Source organism: Caretta caretta, chromosome 27, assembly GCF_965140235.1.
Source record: "Caretta caretta isolate rCarCar2 chromosome 27, rCarCar1.hap1, whole genome shotgun sequence".
NCBI classification, from domain to species: domain Eukaryota; kingdom Metazoa; phylum Chordata; order Testudines; family Cheloniidae; genus Caretta; species Caretta caretta.
This window is the reverse complement of record NC_134232.1, coordinates 2,460,105-2,472,787: the sequence shown is the minus strand read 5'-3', so window position 1 is coordinate 2,472,787 and position 12,683 is coordinate 2,460,105. Positions and strand designations below refer to the sequence as shown.

Below are 12,683 nucleotides of genomic sequence, written 5' to 3'. Positions count from 1 at the left end.
GGGGCTGGCTGGGACATGGAGTGAAGGGCAGACGTGGTTGTCTGGCTCACTGTCCCCAAAATGGACCCAGCTGAGGGGTCCTGTTCTCTGCACCTGCAAGCTCTGTTTTAGACCACGTTCCTGTCGTCTAATAAACCTTCTGTTTTACTGGCTGGCTGAGAGTCACGTCTGACTGCGAAGTTGGGGGGCAGGACCCTCTGGCTTCCCCAGGAGCCCACCTGGGAGGACTCGCTGTGGGAAGCGCATGGAGGGGCAGAGGCTGCTGAATGCTCCGAGGTCAGACCCAGGAAGGGGGAAGCCGGGTGAGCTGTGTGTCCTGCAGACAGGCTGCTCACAGAGAGGAGACTTCCCCAGAGTCCTGCCTGGCTTCACAGGGAGCAGTTCCAGAGCATCGCCCGGGGACTCCGTGACAAGGGCCAAATGCTTTGCCCCAGCAACACTCTCACTGGAGCAATACCCCAGCTGCCTAGACTGCGCAGCCCAGAGCCCGGGGCCGCCAGCCCCAGAGGGGCAGGGCTGGCCCTCACACCCAGGCAGGCTGAAGACACAGCTATATGCATCAAGCAGGACTCAGAGTCTTTCTAGCAGGCAGCTGTGCGCTACATGGCACAGGCCTAAACTTCGACCCCAGCCTCCAAATGGCAGCACATTGCACCACTACCCACACTCACACAGTGCGTGCGTGTGTCTGTGAGGGAACGGGGTGGGTGTTGGTGTCAGGGGGATCAGGATGAGTGTGAGACGTTGGGTCCATGTGATGGGGATTGTGGTGAGTGTGAGACATTGTGATGGTGTGATGGGGATTGGGATGAGTGTGAGACATTCATAGAATCATAGAATCTCAGGGTTGGAAGGGACCTCAGGAGGTCATCTAGTCAAACCCCCTGCTCAAAGCAGGACCAATCCCCAACTAAATCATTGTGTTGATGTGATGGGAATCGGGGTGAGTGTGAGATGTATCCATATGAGAGGGATCAGGGTGTGACGAAGTGGGCCTGTTCTTAATGTTTCCTCCGAATATTGTGGGGGTGCCTCAGTTTCCCCTATGCAGTTCTTAAGTATCTAGGTGGTGGGGTGAGGGTGTATGATCATTGCAGAGCCCTAGAGGGCAGGTGTGTGCAGGGGTCTGGACACAGAGAATGGCCGACACCCTGTTTCCTGGCAACTGATGGCCTGGCCCTTCCCCCCTGCAAGGTGAGAGCTGAAGGGTTGGAGAACAAAGGAATCAGGTGACCACCTGGCCCAGGAAAGGAACAAAGCCCAGAGGAGGGGGAGCTGGAGGGAGTTTTCAGTTGGGGGCTGGCTGGGACATGGAGTAAAGTGCAGACGTGGTTGTCTGGCTCACTACCCCCCAAAATGGACCCAGCTGAGGGGTCCCGTTCTCTGCACCTGCAAGCTCTGTTTTAGACCATGTTCCCGTCGTCTAATAAACCTTCTGTTTTACTGGCTGGCTGAGAGTCACGTCTGACTGCGAAGTTGGGGTGCAGGACCCTCTGGCTTCCCCAGGAGCCCCGCCTGAGCGGACTCGCTGGGGGAAAGCGCACGGAGGGGCAGAGGATGCTGAATGCTCCGAGGTCAGACCCAGGAAGGTGGAAGCTGTGTGAGCTACCTGTCCTGAAGACAGGCTGCTCACAGAAAGGCGACTGCCCCAGAGTCCTGACTGGCTTCATGGGGAGCAGTTCCAGAGCATCGCCCAGGGACTCCGTGACACAGGGTGAGTGTGAGACGTGTCTGTATGAGAGGGATCAGGGTGAGTGTGAGACGTGTCTGTATGAGAGGGTTTGGGGTGAGTGTGAGACGTGTCCGTGTGAGGGGGATTGGGGTGAGTGTGAGACAGGTCGGTGTGAGGGGGATCGGGGTGAGTGTGAGACATTGTGTCCGTGTGAGGGGGATCGGGGTGAGTGTGAGACATTGTGTCCGTGTGAGAGGGATCATGGTGAGTATGAGATGTGTCCGTTTGAGGAGGATCGGGATGAGTGTGAGACATTGTGTCCGTGTGAGGGGGATCAGAGTTACAGAGTTGAAGGCAGCAGGGACCCCCAGCTCACCAAGTCTGACCTCCTGTGTAGCCCAGGGCATCAGCCCCACCCAGCACCCGCACACTGAACCCAACTGAAATGAGCCCAAAGGGTCACAGCCCTTAGGACACTGAACTATGCCGAGCGGCAAGGGGTGCCAGGCCCTCGCAATGGCAGGGGAATGAAGTGAGAGACACCCAGATAATCCTGGCCAGTGACCCACCCCCCATGCTGCAGGGGAAACCCCTAAGCTCACCACCAACCCCTAAGCTCACCATCAACCTGACCTGGGGGGAAATTCCTGCCCTACCCCACATTCGGTGCTTGGTTAGACCCTGAGCTTGTGAGCTAGACCCACCAGCCAAGGACCTGAGAGAGAAAATGCCCAGGGCCACCTCAGAGCCCTGGTGCTCCCCATCCTGAGGCTTCAGAGGAGGGAGGCAAAAAACAACAACACAGAATACTTTGGGGGAAACCATAGCCCTTCCTGACCCCTGCAGGTGAGTGGCCAAAACCCTGACTCCTGAGTCATAGGAAGAAAATGGGAAGGGACCCCAGAACTGCTGAGCTCTGCCCCCACCATCACAAGCAACCCTGTCACCCAGCCACACACCTCAATGTGTCCACTCTCATCAAACTCATTCCATTGTTTACCCCCTACAGCTATTGGGAGGCTGTTTCAAAACCTCCGTGGTTAGAAGCCTCCCTCTAGCATCCAGCCTGAGTGTGTTCATGGCCAAGTTATCCCACGTGTGTGGGGACCAGGAGTGTGAGGGGCCATGTCTGTGTACAGGGATTGTCTGTGCGCGGGGACTGCCTGTTTGTGGGGATTGAAGTGAATGTGAGATATTGTGTCTGTGTGTGGGGGATTAGGCATGTGGGGGGTTGTGTCTGTGTGATGGGGATTAGGGGTTAGTGGGGTCATGTCAGCATGGTGGGGATTTGGGGTGTGTGGGGACTGTGCCCTATAGGTCCACTGAGAAAGATCACATCCAGTACTGCCAACCTCAAGAGACCATCAAGGTTTGAGAGACCATCAAATCATGGTTTTCAGTCTCTCTTTTGCCCTTTTAAGTTCCCCTCTGTTCCACTGCCCGTGTGTGTGAGAATTGCAGACTGAAAAGTCGACTTGTCACGCCCACAGACACATGGCTCTCCCTGGCTACTCCGAGGACACACCACTTGTTCTCTCCTCACCCCCAGGACAGGGGCCTACCATCCACTGCCTATTACTGGCTTGACTCTCCCTGTCCTGGTTTATATCCTTTTAGAAGGGAAGGGCAAGTTGGTAAATAGGGATGTAATTCAATAGTGCAAAGGGCAAGTTCGTGCACTTAGGGACTAAGAAGAACTTCTGCTATAAACTGCATGCTAATCAGTTGGAAGCAACCAAGGAGAAAGACCTGAGTGTGTGGGTCGATCACAGGATGGCCACCAATGGGATGCGGCCATGGAAAAGGCAAATGAGACCCTAGGCTGTCTCAGGCGAGGTATTTCCAGGAGAGAGAGAGCAGTGTTAATGCCATGGTACAAGGCACCAGTGAGACCTCATCTGGAACGCTGTGTGCAAGTCTGGACTCCCACATTCAAGAAAGGGGGTGCTGTGAAGGACTGCTAGGCTGGTCAGGGGTATGGAGCTGGACACATTCATGGGTACATTATGTGACAGGATGGCTTGTGATCATAGGGGGCAGGGCTTGGCAAGTCTGGGGGTCCTTTCTGGTTTGCTGTATGTTCCTAAAATCCCATGCTTCCGAGCTTCAGCTGCTCACCTGCAGGGGTCAGGAAGGGATTCCCCCCGCCCCCCCAGTGTGTTCTGTTCCCCCCCTTCCTCTGCAGCATCAGGAGTAGCCACAGCTGGAGATGGGACACAGGCCAGGGGTCTGAGGCGGCACTGGCTGGTCCTTGCTCACAGTTCAGGTGTTCCAGTTGGTGCTGCAGTGGCTCAGGGAAATGCCTGGTCCTCCAGTCTCCTCCCAGCCCGCAACACCAGGACTCTGGCAGGGGGTCTCCCATTGGGAGGGGATTGGGTGCCCCGCACCCAGGGCGGGGTGGGGAGGGAGACTCACCACTGCACACGCAGCGCACTGACCGCAGTGAGGCCACAGCCAGGGGCTCCTCCCCGAGTCAGGAGGCCAGGGCATGCGGCTCACTTGACCGATCTCGGGTGGGCCCTGCCTGGCTCAGCTCTGAAGTTCAAGTGAGAGCTGAGCTAGTCTCGTCTTTCACTCCGTTCTATCATCTCCTGACCCCGACATGCCTCAGTGGCTAACCCCAGCCGCAGGGTCTGAGGCTAGACTCTGGAATGACGGCTCTGGACGTGGCCTGCAGAGGTGCCTCGGCCTCAAAACTGGCATCTTGCCCTCAGCGTTGAAATGGTTGGGCCCCCTGGGCAGGAATTTCCTCCCAGGTCAGAGTGCCAGGGCCATGGGGTGTTTTGCCTTCCCCAGCAGTGTGGGGGGCCGGTCACTGGCCCAGATTAGCTGGGTGTATCTCACGTAACCCTTTCCCTGCCCTTGCAGGGGCCGCGAGCACTGGTGACCCTCGGCCCCGCCTCATCTCTCCCCGACACTGGGCTGCCCGTCACCCGAGTCCCACCCTCTCCCTGTTCCCCTGCCACAGCGGCCTGGGCTTGTCAAGCCAGGGCTCTGGGGTTCAGGGCTCTGGTGTCCAGCTTGAGGGGCCTGACCCCACAAGGAGCTGAGGGCCCCCGGCTTGCAGGGCAGGGCCTGGCGGGCCGCAAGCAGCGCACGCCTCACCTGTCTGTAGGAAGACAAATTGTTTTCGGCTTCAAGCCGTAGATTAGTCTCTTCCTGTAACCTGAAACAAGAAGCAAACAGGCAGTTGGCAGGATTTTATATAATTATCGGCTTTTCTGAGCTAAATCCAAACAAACAAACCCTCAAGGTCAAAACAACCAGGGAGCGAGCAGAGCCCTTATAATTCCCTTTCATTGATGTACGTCCACACGCTCCCGCTCCTCTTCACAGACACCCACACCCAACCCTCCTCTGTCACACACGCACCCCACCGAGTATCCTTCTTCACACAGACACCCACACCCGACCCTCCTCTGTCACACACGCACCCCACCGAGTATCCCTCTTCACACAGACACCCACACCCGACCCTCCTCTGTCACACACGCACCCCACCGAGTATCCCTCTTCACACAGACACCCACACCCGACCCTCCTCTGTCACACACACACACACTCACCCCACCGAGTATCCCTCTTCACACAGACACCCACACCCGACCCTCCTCTGTCACACACGCACCCCACCGAGTATCCCTCTTCACACAGACACCCACACCCGACCCTCCTCTGTCACACACGCACCCCACCGAGTATCCCTCTTCACACAGACACCCACACCCGACCCTCCTCTGTCACACACGCACCCCACCGAGTATCCCTCTTCACACAGACACCCACACCCGACCCTCCTCTGTCACACACGCACCCCACCGAGTATCCCTCTTCACACAGACACCCACACCCGACCCTCCTCTGTCACACACACACACACTCACCCCACCGAGTATCCCTCTTCACACAGACACCCACACCCGACCCTCCTCTGTCACACACGCACCCCACCGAGTATCCCTCTTCACACAGACACCCACACCCGACCCTCCTCTGTCACACACGCACCCCACCGAGTATCCCTCTTCACACAGACACCCACACCCGACCCTCCTCTGTCACACACGCACCCCACCGAGTATCCTTCTTCACACAGACACCCACACCCGACCCTCCTCTGTCACACACACACACATGCACCCCACCGAGTATCCCTCTTCACACAGACACCCACACCCGACCCTCCTCTGTCATAATTCCCTTTCATTGATGTACGTCCACATGCTCCCGCTCCTCTTCACAGACACCCACACCCGACCCTCCTCTGTCACACACACACGCACCCCACCGAGTATCCTTCTTCACACAGACACCCACACCCGACCCTCCTCTGTCACACACGCACCCCACCGAGTATCCCTCTTCACACAGACACCCACACCCGACCCTCCTCTGTCACACACACACACACGCACCCCACCGAGTATCCCTCTTCACACAGACACCCACACCCGACCCTCCTCTGTCACACACGCACCCCACCGAGTATCCCTCTTCACACAGACACCCACACCCGACCGTCCTCTGTCACACACACACACACGCACCCCACCGAGTATCCCTCTTCACACAGACACCCACACCCGACCCTCCTCTGTCACACACGCACCCCACCGAGTATCCCTCTTCACACAGACACCCACACCCGACCCTCCTCTGTCACCGAGTATCCCTCTTCACACAGACACCCACACCCGACCCTTCTCTGTCACACACACACACACGCACCCCACCGAGTATCCCTTTTCACACAGACACCCACACCCGACCCTCCTCTGTCACACACACACGCACCCCACCGAGTATCCCTCTTCACACAGACACCCACACCCGACCCTCCTCTGTCACACACACACACGCACCCCACCGAGTATCCCTTTTCACACAGACACCCACACCCGACCCTCCTCTGTCACACACGCACCCCACCGAGTATCCCTCTTCACAGAGACACCCACACCCGACCCTCCTCTGTCACACACGCACCCCACCGAGTATCCCTCTTCACACAGACACCCACACCCGACCCTCCTCTGTCACACACATACATACAGTCCCGCTCTTCACACAGACTCCCACACCCAATCCTCACCTGTCACACCCACATACACTGTCCACCTCAAAGAGACACCCACACCTGACCCTTCTCTGTCACACACACAGTCCCGCTCCTCACACAGACACCCACACCCAATCCTCCTCTATCGCACACACATACACACAGCCCCCACTTTACACAGACTCCCACACATGATCCTGCTCTGTCGCACACAAAACCACTCAGTCCCCTTCACACAGACACCCACACACAATCCTCCTCTGTCGCACACACATACACACAGTCTCCTTCTTCACACAGACACTCATACCTGACCCTTCTCGGTCACACACATACACACAGTCCCCCTCACACAGACACCCACACACGATCCTCCTCTATCACTCACACCTGGCCCACCTCTGTCACACACACATATACACACACCCGGCCCTTCTCTCTTGCGCGCGCGTGCACACACAAACACACATGTACTGTCACGCACACACAATCCTCCTCTATGGCACACACATACACACAATCCCATCACACAGAAAAACACAACCGACTCACACACACATATACAGTTCCCCTCTTCACACAGACAGCCACACCCAATCCTCCTCTGTCGCACACACATACACCCAGTCCCCCTCACACAGACACCCACATTGATCCTCCTCTGTCAGACACACACACACACATACACACACACACACACACACAGAGTCCCCCTCACACAGACACCCACAAACCATCTTCCTCTATCACACACATACTCCTCTGTCACACACACATACATGTACACCCAACTTTCCTCTCTTGCACACGTACGCACACACACATGATCCTCCTCTATTGCACATATATACACACAGTCCCCTCACCCAGACACACACACCCAACCCTTCTCTGTCTCACACACATACAGTCCCCTGCACACACCCACACCCAACCCTCCTCTGTCTCACATACGCACAGTCCCCTGCACACAGACACCCACACCCAACTATCCTCTCTTGCACACACATACACACAGTGTCCCTCTTTACACAGACATCCTCACCCGACCATCCTCTCTTGCACACATGTACACACCGTCCCCTTCTTCACACAGACACCAACACCCAATCCTCCTCTGTCATTTTCACATACAGACAGTCCCACCTCTTCACACAGACACTCACACCCTATCTTCCTCCATTGCACACACATACACACAGTCCCCATCACACAGACAGCCACACCCGACCGTCCTCTGTCAAACACATACACACAGTCCCCATCACACAGACAGCCACACCCGACCGTCCTCTGTCAAACACATACACACAGTCCTCGTCTTCATGGAGACACCCACACCCGACCCTTCTCTGTCACACACACATACATAGGCACCCCTCGCACAGACACGCACACCTGATCCTCCTCTCTCGCACACATGTACACACAGTCCCCCTCACACAGACAGCCATGCTCCCCCCAATGTACACACACTCCTCCTCAGCCAGAGAGCCCATTCCCCTCTCACTGTCACCAGCACAGACACCCCATCCCCTCTCACATGCACACCCCATCATTTTCCCACCCTCACTAACACCCACTGATACCCACCCAGATCCCCCCTCCAGCCATGTTCACTCCCACGCTGGTGCAGTGCAGGCAGTGGCAGGGAACAACTCCCTCATAGCTCCCTGCCAGGAGGTGTCACCCTGCTTTGTGGCTAAGAGTGGAACCAGGAGCCTTGAGGTGCAGGGCTCCATATTGCCAGTCCCCTGAGCCACTCAGCCCCTAGTCACTTCTCTTGCCTGGGCTCGTTTTCCCTGCCTCTGACAGGGGGATATTGTTCATACACTGCTCACGGTGGAGAGTGTGTAGGGTGACCAGATGTCCCGATTTTATCGGGACAGTCCCGATTTTGGGTCTTTTTCTTATATAGACTCCTATTACCCCCAACTCCCGTCCTGATTTTTCACACTTGCTGTCTGGTCACCCTAAGCGTGTGTGAGGTTGGATGTGCTGGTATTGTGCAGATCATGGAGACAGGCAAAGGGTCTTATTGCCAAGTGAATCAGGACTTCATTCCTTTGATCCCTGCTCCATGTGATCTGGGACAGGGCATCCCCAAAGGTCATTGTCTGAATGTGTCCCAGCCTTCTGGGTAGCAAATTCTGCCAAACACAAGATCTTTTGGAGACAGAAACATTGCTTGCCCTCCAATCTCTGTCCGGCTCTTGGATTATAGGTGGGATGTGTGTGTGTGGAGTGTTCAGCTTCCTAGGGATCTAAACTGGGAGGAGTGGTAGATATCCCGGAGGGTAGGGATAGGATACAGAGGGACCTAGACAAATTAGAGGATTGGGCCAAAAGAAATCTGATGAGGTTCAACGAGGACAAGTGCAGAGTCCTGCACTTAGGACGGAAGAATCCCATGCACCACTACAGACTAGGGACTGAATGGCTCGGCAGCAGTTCTGCAGAAAAGGACCTAGGGGTGACAGTGGACAAGAAGCTGGATACGAGTCAACAGTGTGCCCTTGTTGCCAAGAAGGCCAATGGCATTTTGGGGTGTATAAGTAGGGGCATTGCCAGCAGATCGAGGGACGTGATCGTTCCCCTCTATTCGACATTGGTGAGGCCTCATCTGGAGTACTGTGTCCAGTTTTGGGCCCCACACTACAAGAAGGATGTGGAAAAATTGGAAAGAGTCCAGCGGAGGGCAACAAAAATGATTAGGGGACTGGAACACATGACTTATGAGGAGAGGCTGAGGGAACTGGGATTGTTTAGTCTGTGGAAGAGAAGAATGAGGGGGGATTTGATAGCTGCTTTCAACTATCTGAAAGGGGGTTCCAAAGAGGATGGATCTGGACTGTTCTCAGTGGTAGCAGATGACACAACAAGGAGTAATGGTCTCAAGTTGCAGTGGGGGAGGTTTAGATTGGATATTAGGAAAAACTTTTTCACTAGGAGGGTGGTGAAGCACTGGAATGCGTTACCTAGGGAAGTGGTGGAATCTCCTTCCTTAGAAGTTTTTAAGGTCAGACTTGACATAGCCCTGGCTGGGATGATTTATTTGGGCATTGGTGCTGCTTTGAGCAGGGGGTTGGACTAGCTGACCTCCTGAGGTCCGTTGCAACCCTGATATTCTATGATTCTATTATCTTGCCCCTTGCCTTTTTAACTGCTGGTTTTATCCCCTACATCTGTCATTGTCCTCAGCCCAGTGTTGTCGTAACTATTGAGTGTTTTACTATGCTAGAGGCCCAGCATTCCCCGTGCTGCAGAGATGCAGAGTAAAAGAGATGGTCCCTGCCCAGACAACTCACATTCAGAAGAGACAAGAGGAGGCCGGGGAGAAAGGAAGGAGCCTTATCCTCACCTTGCACATGAGGATCTGAGATCCAGAGAGGTTCAGGGCCAGATTTTCAAGGGCTCAGCAGACACAACTGGGGCCAGATTTTCTAAAGAGCTGAACTCAACACAAGCTGAACTCTCTGAAAATCCAGCCCCAGTTGTGGGTGCTTGCCAAAGTCACACAGAGAACCTCTCGCTGCCCCACCCCCATGCTTCGCTCAGTGACAGCTGGGTGGGGAATGCTGTCCCAGACCAGGAGAGTTTTACATAGATCAATATTTTTCCCATCCTGAGTCAGGATACAAAAGTAGAAATGTGAAAACTTTTCATGACCCAATCATCTGAGAAACTTTTCAGATGGCGTCAACTGAAACTCTTCAGTTTGATCAGTTTGTTACATTTTTAACCTTTTAAAAGCATATATTATGTAAAACTTTTAAACCCAAAGTCATTGCTAGCAGAAAAGTGAAACTTTTCCTTTTGAAAATGTCAAAATGGGAAGTTGCAACAATTTCAAACCGTTTTGAATCCAGAGATTCATCCAAACTGCCCCTTCCCGGGAAGTTCTGCTTCAATGGATCAGCATTTTCTGATGAACCACGCTTTCACTGGAAACCTCCCGACGAGCTCTTGCCAGCAGCAATAATCCTGTGCCCGTCTTCAGCACAGACATAAACTAACCCTGTTTCTAACTCCCTGTGGTGCTAAGACACTATTATTACCCCCTTCGACACAGAGAAGTAAACACCTTGCCCTGGTCAATGGTGAGGACCCAGGAGTTATGACTCCAAGACCCTTCTACCAACTACTAGACCACCTTCCTCTCTCCAAGCAGGGGACAGAATTTAGGAGTCTAGGTTTTCCATATGCTAACTGCTAGACCACGCTCCTCTTCCAGGGCTGGAGCTAGGGCACTGATTCCATTGCACTAACCATTAGATAACAGTTCCTCTAGAAAGCAACAGACGGTTGGTGTAGAACCAGTAAAATACAAGAGCAAACCTCTATCTGAGGCTGGTAAACATTCGCCTCCTTCTGCTGCCCTCCCCGTGCGTTCAGTCAGATGGAGGTTTTATTACATGTGTAGAGTGAGCAGCCTGGCTCCCAGAGCAAGGTCTTTTCGGCTGAGTCTCAGCCCAGAGCACATTGTGCCAGGAATGTTGCACATTTCTGAACATTGGCTCAGCAAGAGAAGCGCCCCGATTGAGTCAGGGTGATCAGGTCCCTCTGCAGTACACGTTCTCAGCTGAGGCCTGGGCCAGCTGCCATCCCTGAGATCCAGCTGTTTGTGCGTGCATGTGTGTGTTTTGTGCAGGTTTGGGCAGGTACACAGGGGTTTGTGTGTAGCTGCTCACCTAGCTAGAGGTGTGTGGTTTACGAGCGCTCAGGTTTACAGGCGCAGACATTTGGGTGCGGATTTTTATACATTGAAAACTGGAGGCCGCTCTGCAGCTGTGGAATAACCCTTCACTCTTCCCACCCGCAGAGCCCTTCCAGGGACCAGTGCATCACCCCATTGTGCAGCTGGGGCACAGAGCAAGGACGGGACTTGCCGGCAGGGGCGCGGCAGAGCTGGGAACCAGGAATTCTAGCACCCAGCCCCGGGCATTAGCACTGCACCTCCCTGCCTTCGCAGCCACACACAGATTCCCCACCAGCTTTAAAGGGCAGCTACTTGGCCTTAGTGACTGCTCTCTCTCTGGGTGTAACCTGTCCACGCCACTCTCCTTGGTTAGGTGACCTGCTCTGGCTGCGTGGCCACCAGACACTACTGTGGCTGCTCTCCAGCCCTGCGCCTGGCAAAGGAGGCTCCTTACTTTTGCCGGAGGCCGTTGATGTCGTCCAGCAGGTTGTCCCTCTCGATCTCCAGCCTGGTCTTGGCATTAGACAGCTGGTCCACCTGCCGGCGGAGCTCTCGCAGCTCCTCGTGATAGATGTCGCCCAGCGTGGTGGGTTCCTTGTCTCTGATCTGGTTGAGCTCTGCCACCAGCACCTTGTTCTGCTGCTCCAGGAAGCGCACCTTCTCGATGTAGCTGGCGAAGCGGTCGTTCAGCTCCATCATCTCCACCTTCTCGTTGGTGCGTGTCTCCTTGAACTCGGTGTTGAGGGCGTCGGCCAGGGAGAAATCTGCCTTGTCCTGGGAGAACCTGGGGCTGGCACGGATGCTCAGGCTCGAGGTCCTCTTCTTGGTCATGGAGACTCTGGTGCTGGGGCTGGGGGACAGGAGCCAGAAGAGGGGTGAGGATCTCAGGGGCTGGTGGACAGCGGTGGCTTGGGGGCCAAACCGCCGCCGGTAAGAGGACTGTCGCTGGCTCTCCATGCTCAGGCTCATCCTGCAGGCTGTGCTGAGTCCCGAGTGCAGCCCTTAGATGGAATTCTCTGTGCGGCCTGGGGTTTATATACAGGACCAGCCCTCCGGGGGTGGGGGGGGTGACAGAGGCAGAAGGAGGGGGAGGCCAGGAGGAGGTGGGGACTGTGCCTGGTCCTAATGTCTGCCATGTACCAAGCCAACCACCCAGGCCCCTGGCAACGAAACAAAGAGTGACAGAACAAGCAGAAACTCTCCGCTATTGCCTTGTGCAGAGGAGAAACAAATGCAAATCGACATGCGCCATG

General features: G+C 55.2%; 1 protein-coding gene and 1 long non-coding RNA gene across 2 annotated transcripts in view; one reads left to right on the top strand and one right to left on the bottom strand.

Moving 5' to 3' along the window:
* The window catches only part of GFAP (glial fibrillary acidic protein), a 30,135-nt gene extending 17,691 nt beyond the window's left edge, over positions 1–12,444 (bottom strand). Inside the window, exons 1-2 of the mRNA XM_048829808.2 lie at positions 11,885–12,444; positions 4,778–4,838 (exon numbers count right to left, since the gene is read on the bottom strand). Of these exons, the coding sequence (XP_048685765.2) occupies positions 4,778–4,838; positions 11,885–12,399 (576 nt within the window). The 5' untranslated portion in view covers positions 12,400–12,444. The remainder of the gene's footprint in view (positions 1–4,777; positions 4,839–11,884) is intronic.
* LOC142070180 (uncharacterized) lies at positions 1,310–12,361 on the top strand. The gene is made up of 2 exons (XR_012666178.1): positions 1,310–1,714; positions 11,554–12,361. It is a non-coding gene; the product is annotated as an uncharacterized LOC142070180 (long non-coding RNA).
* Positions 12,445–12,683: the final 239 nt, after the last annotated feature.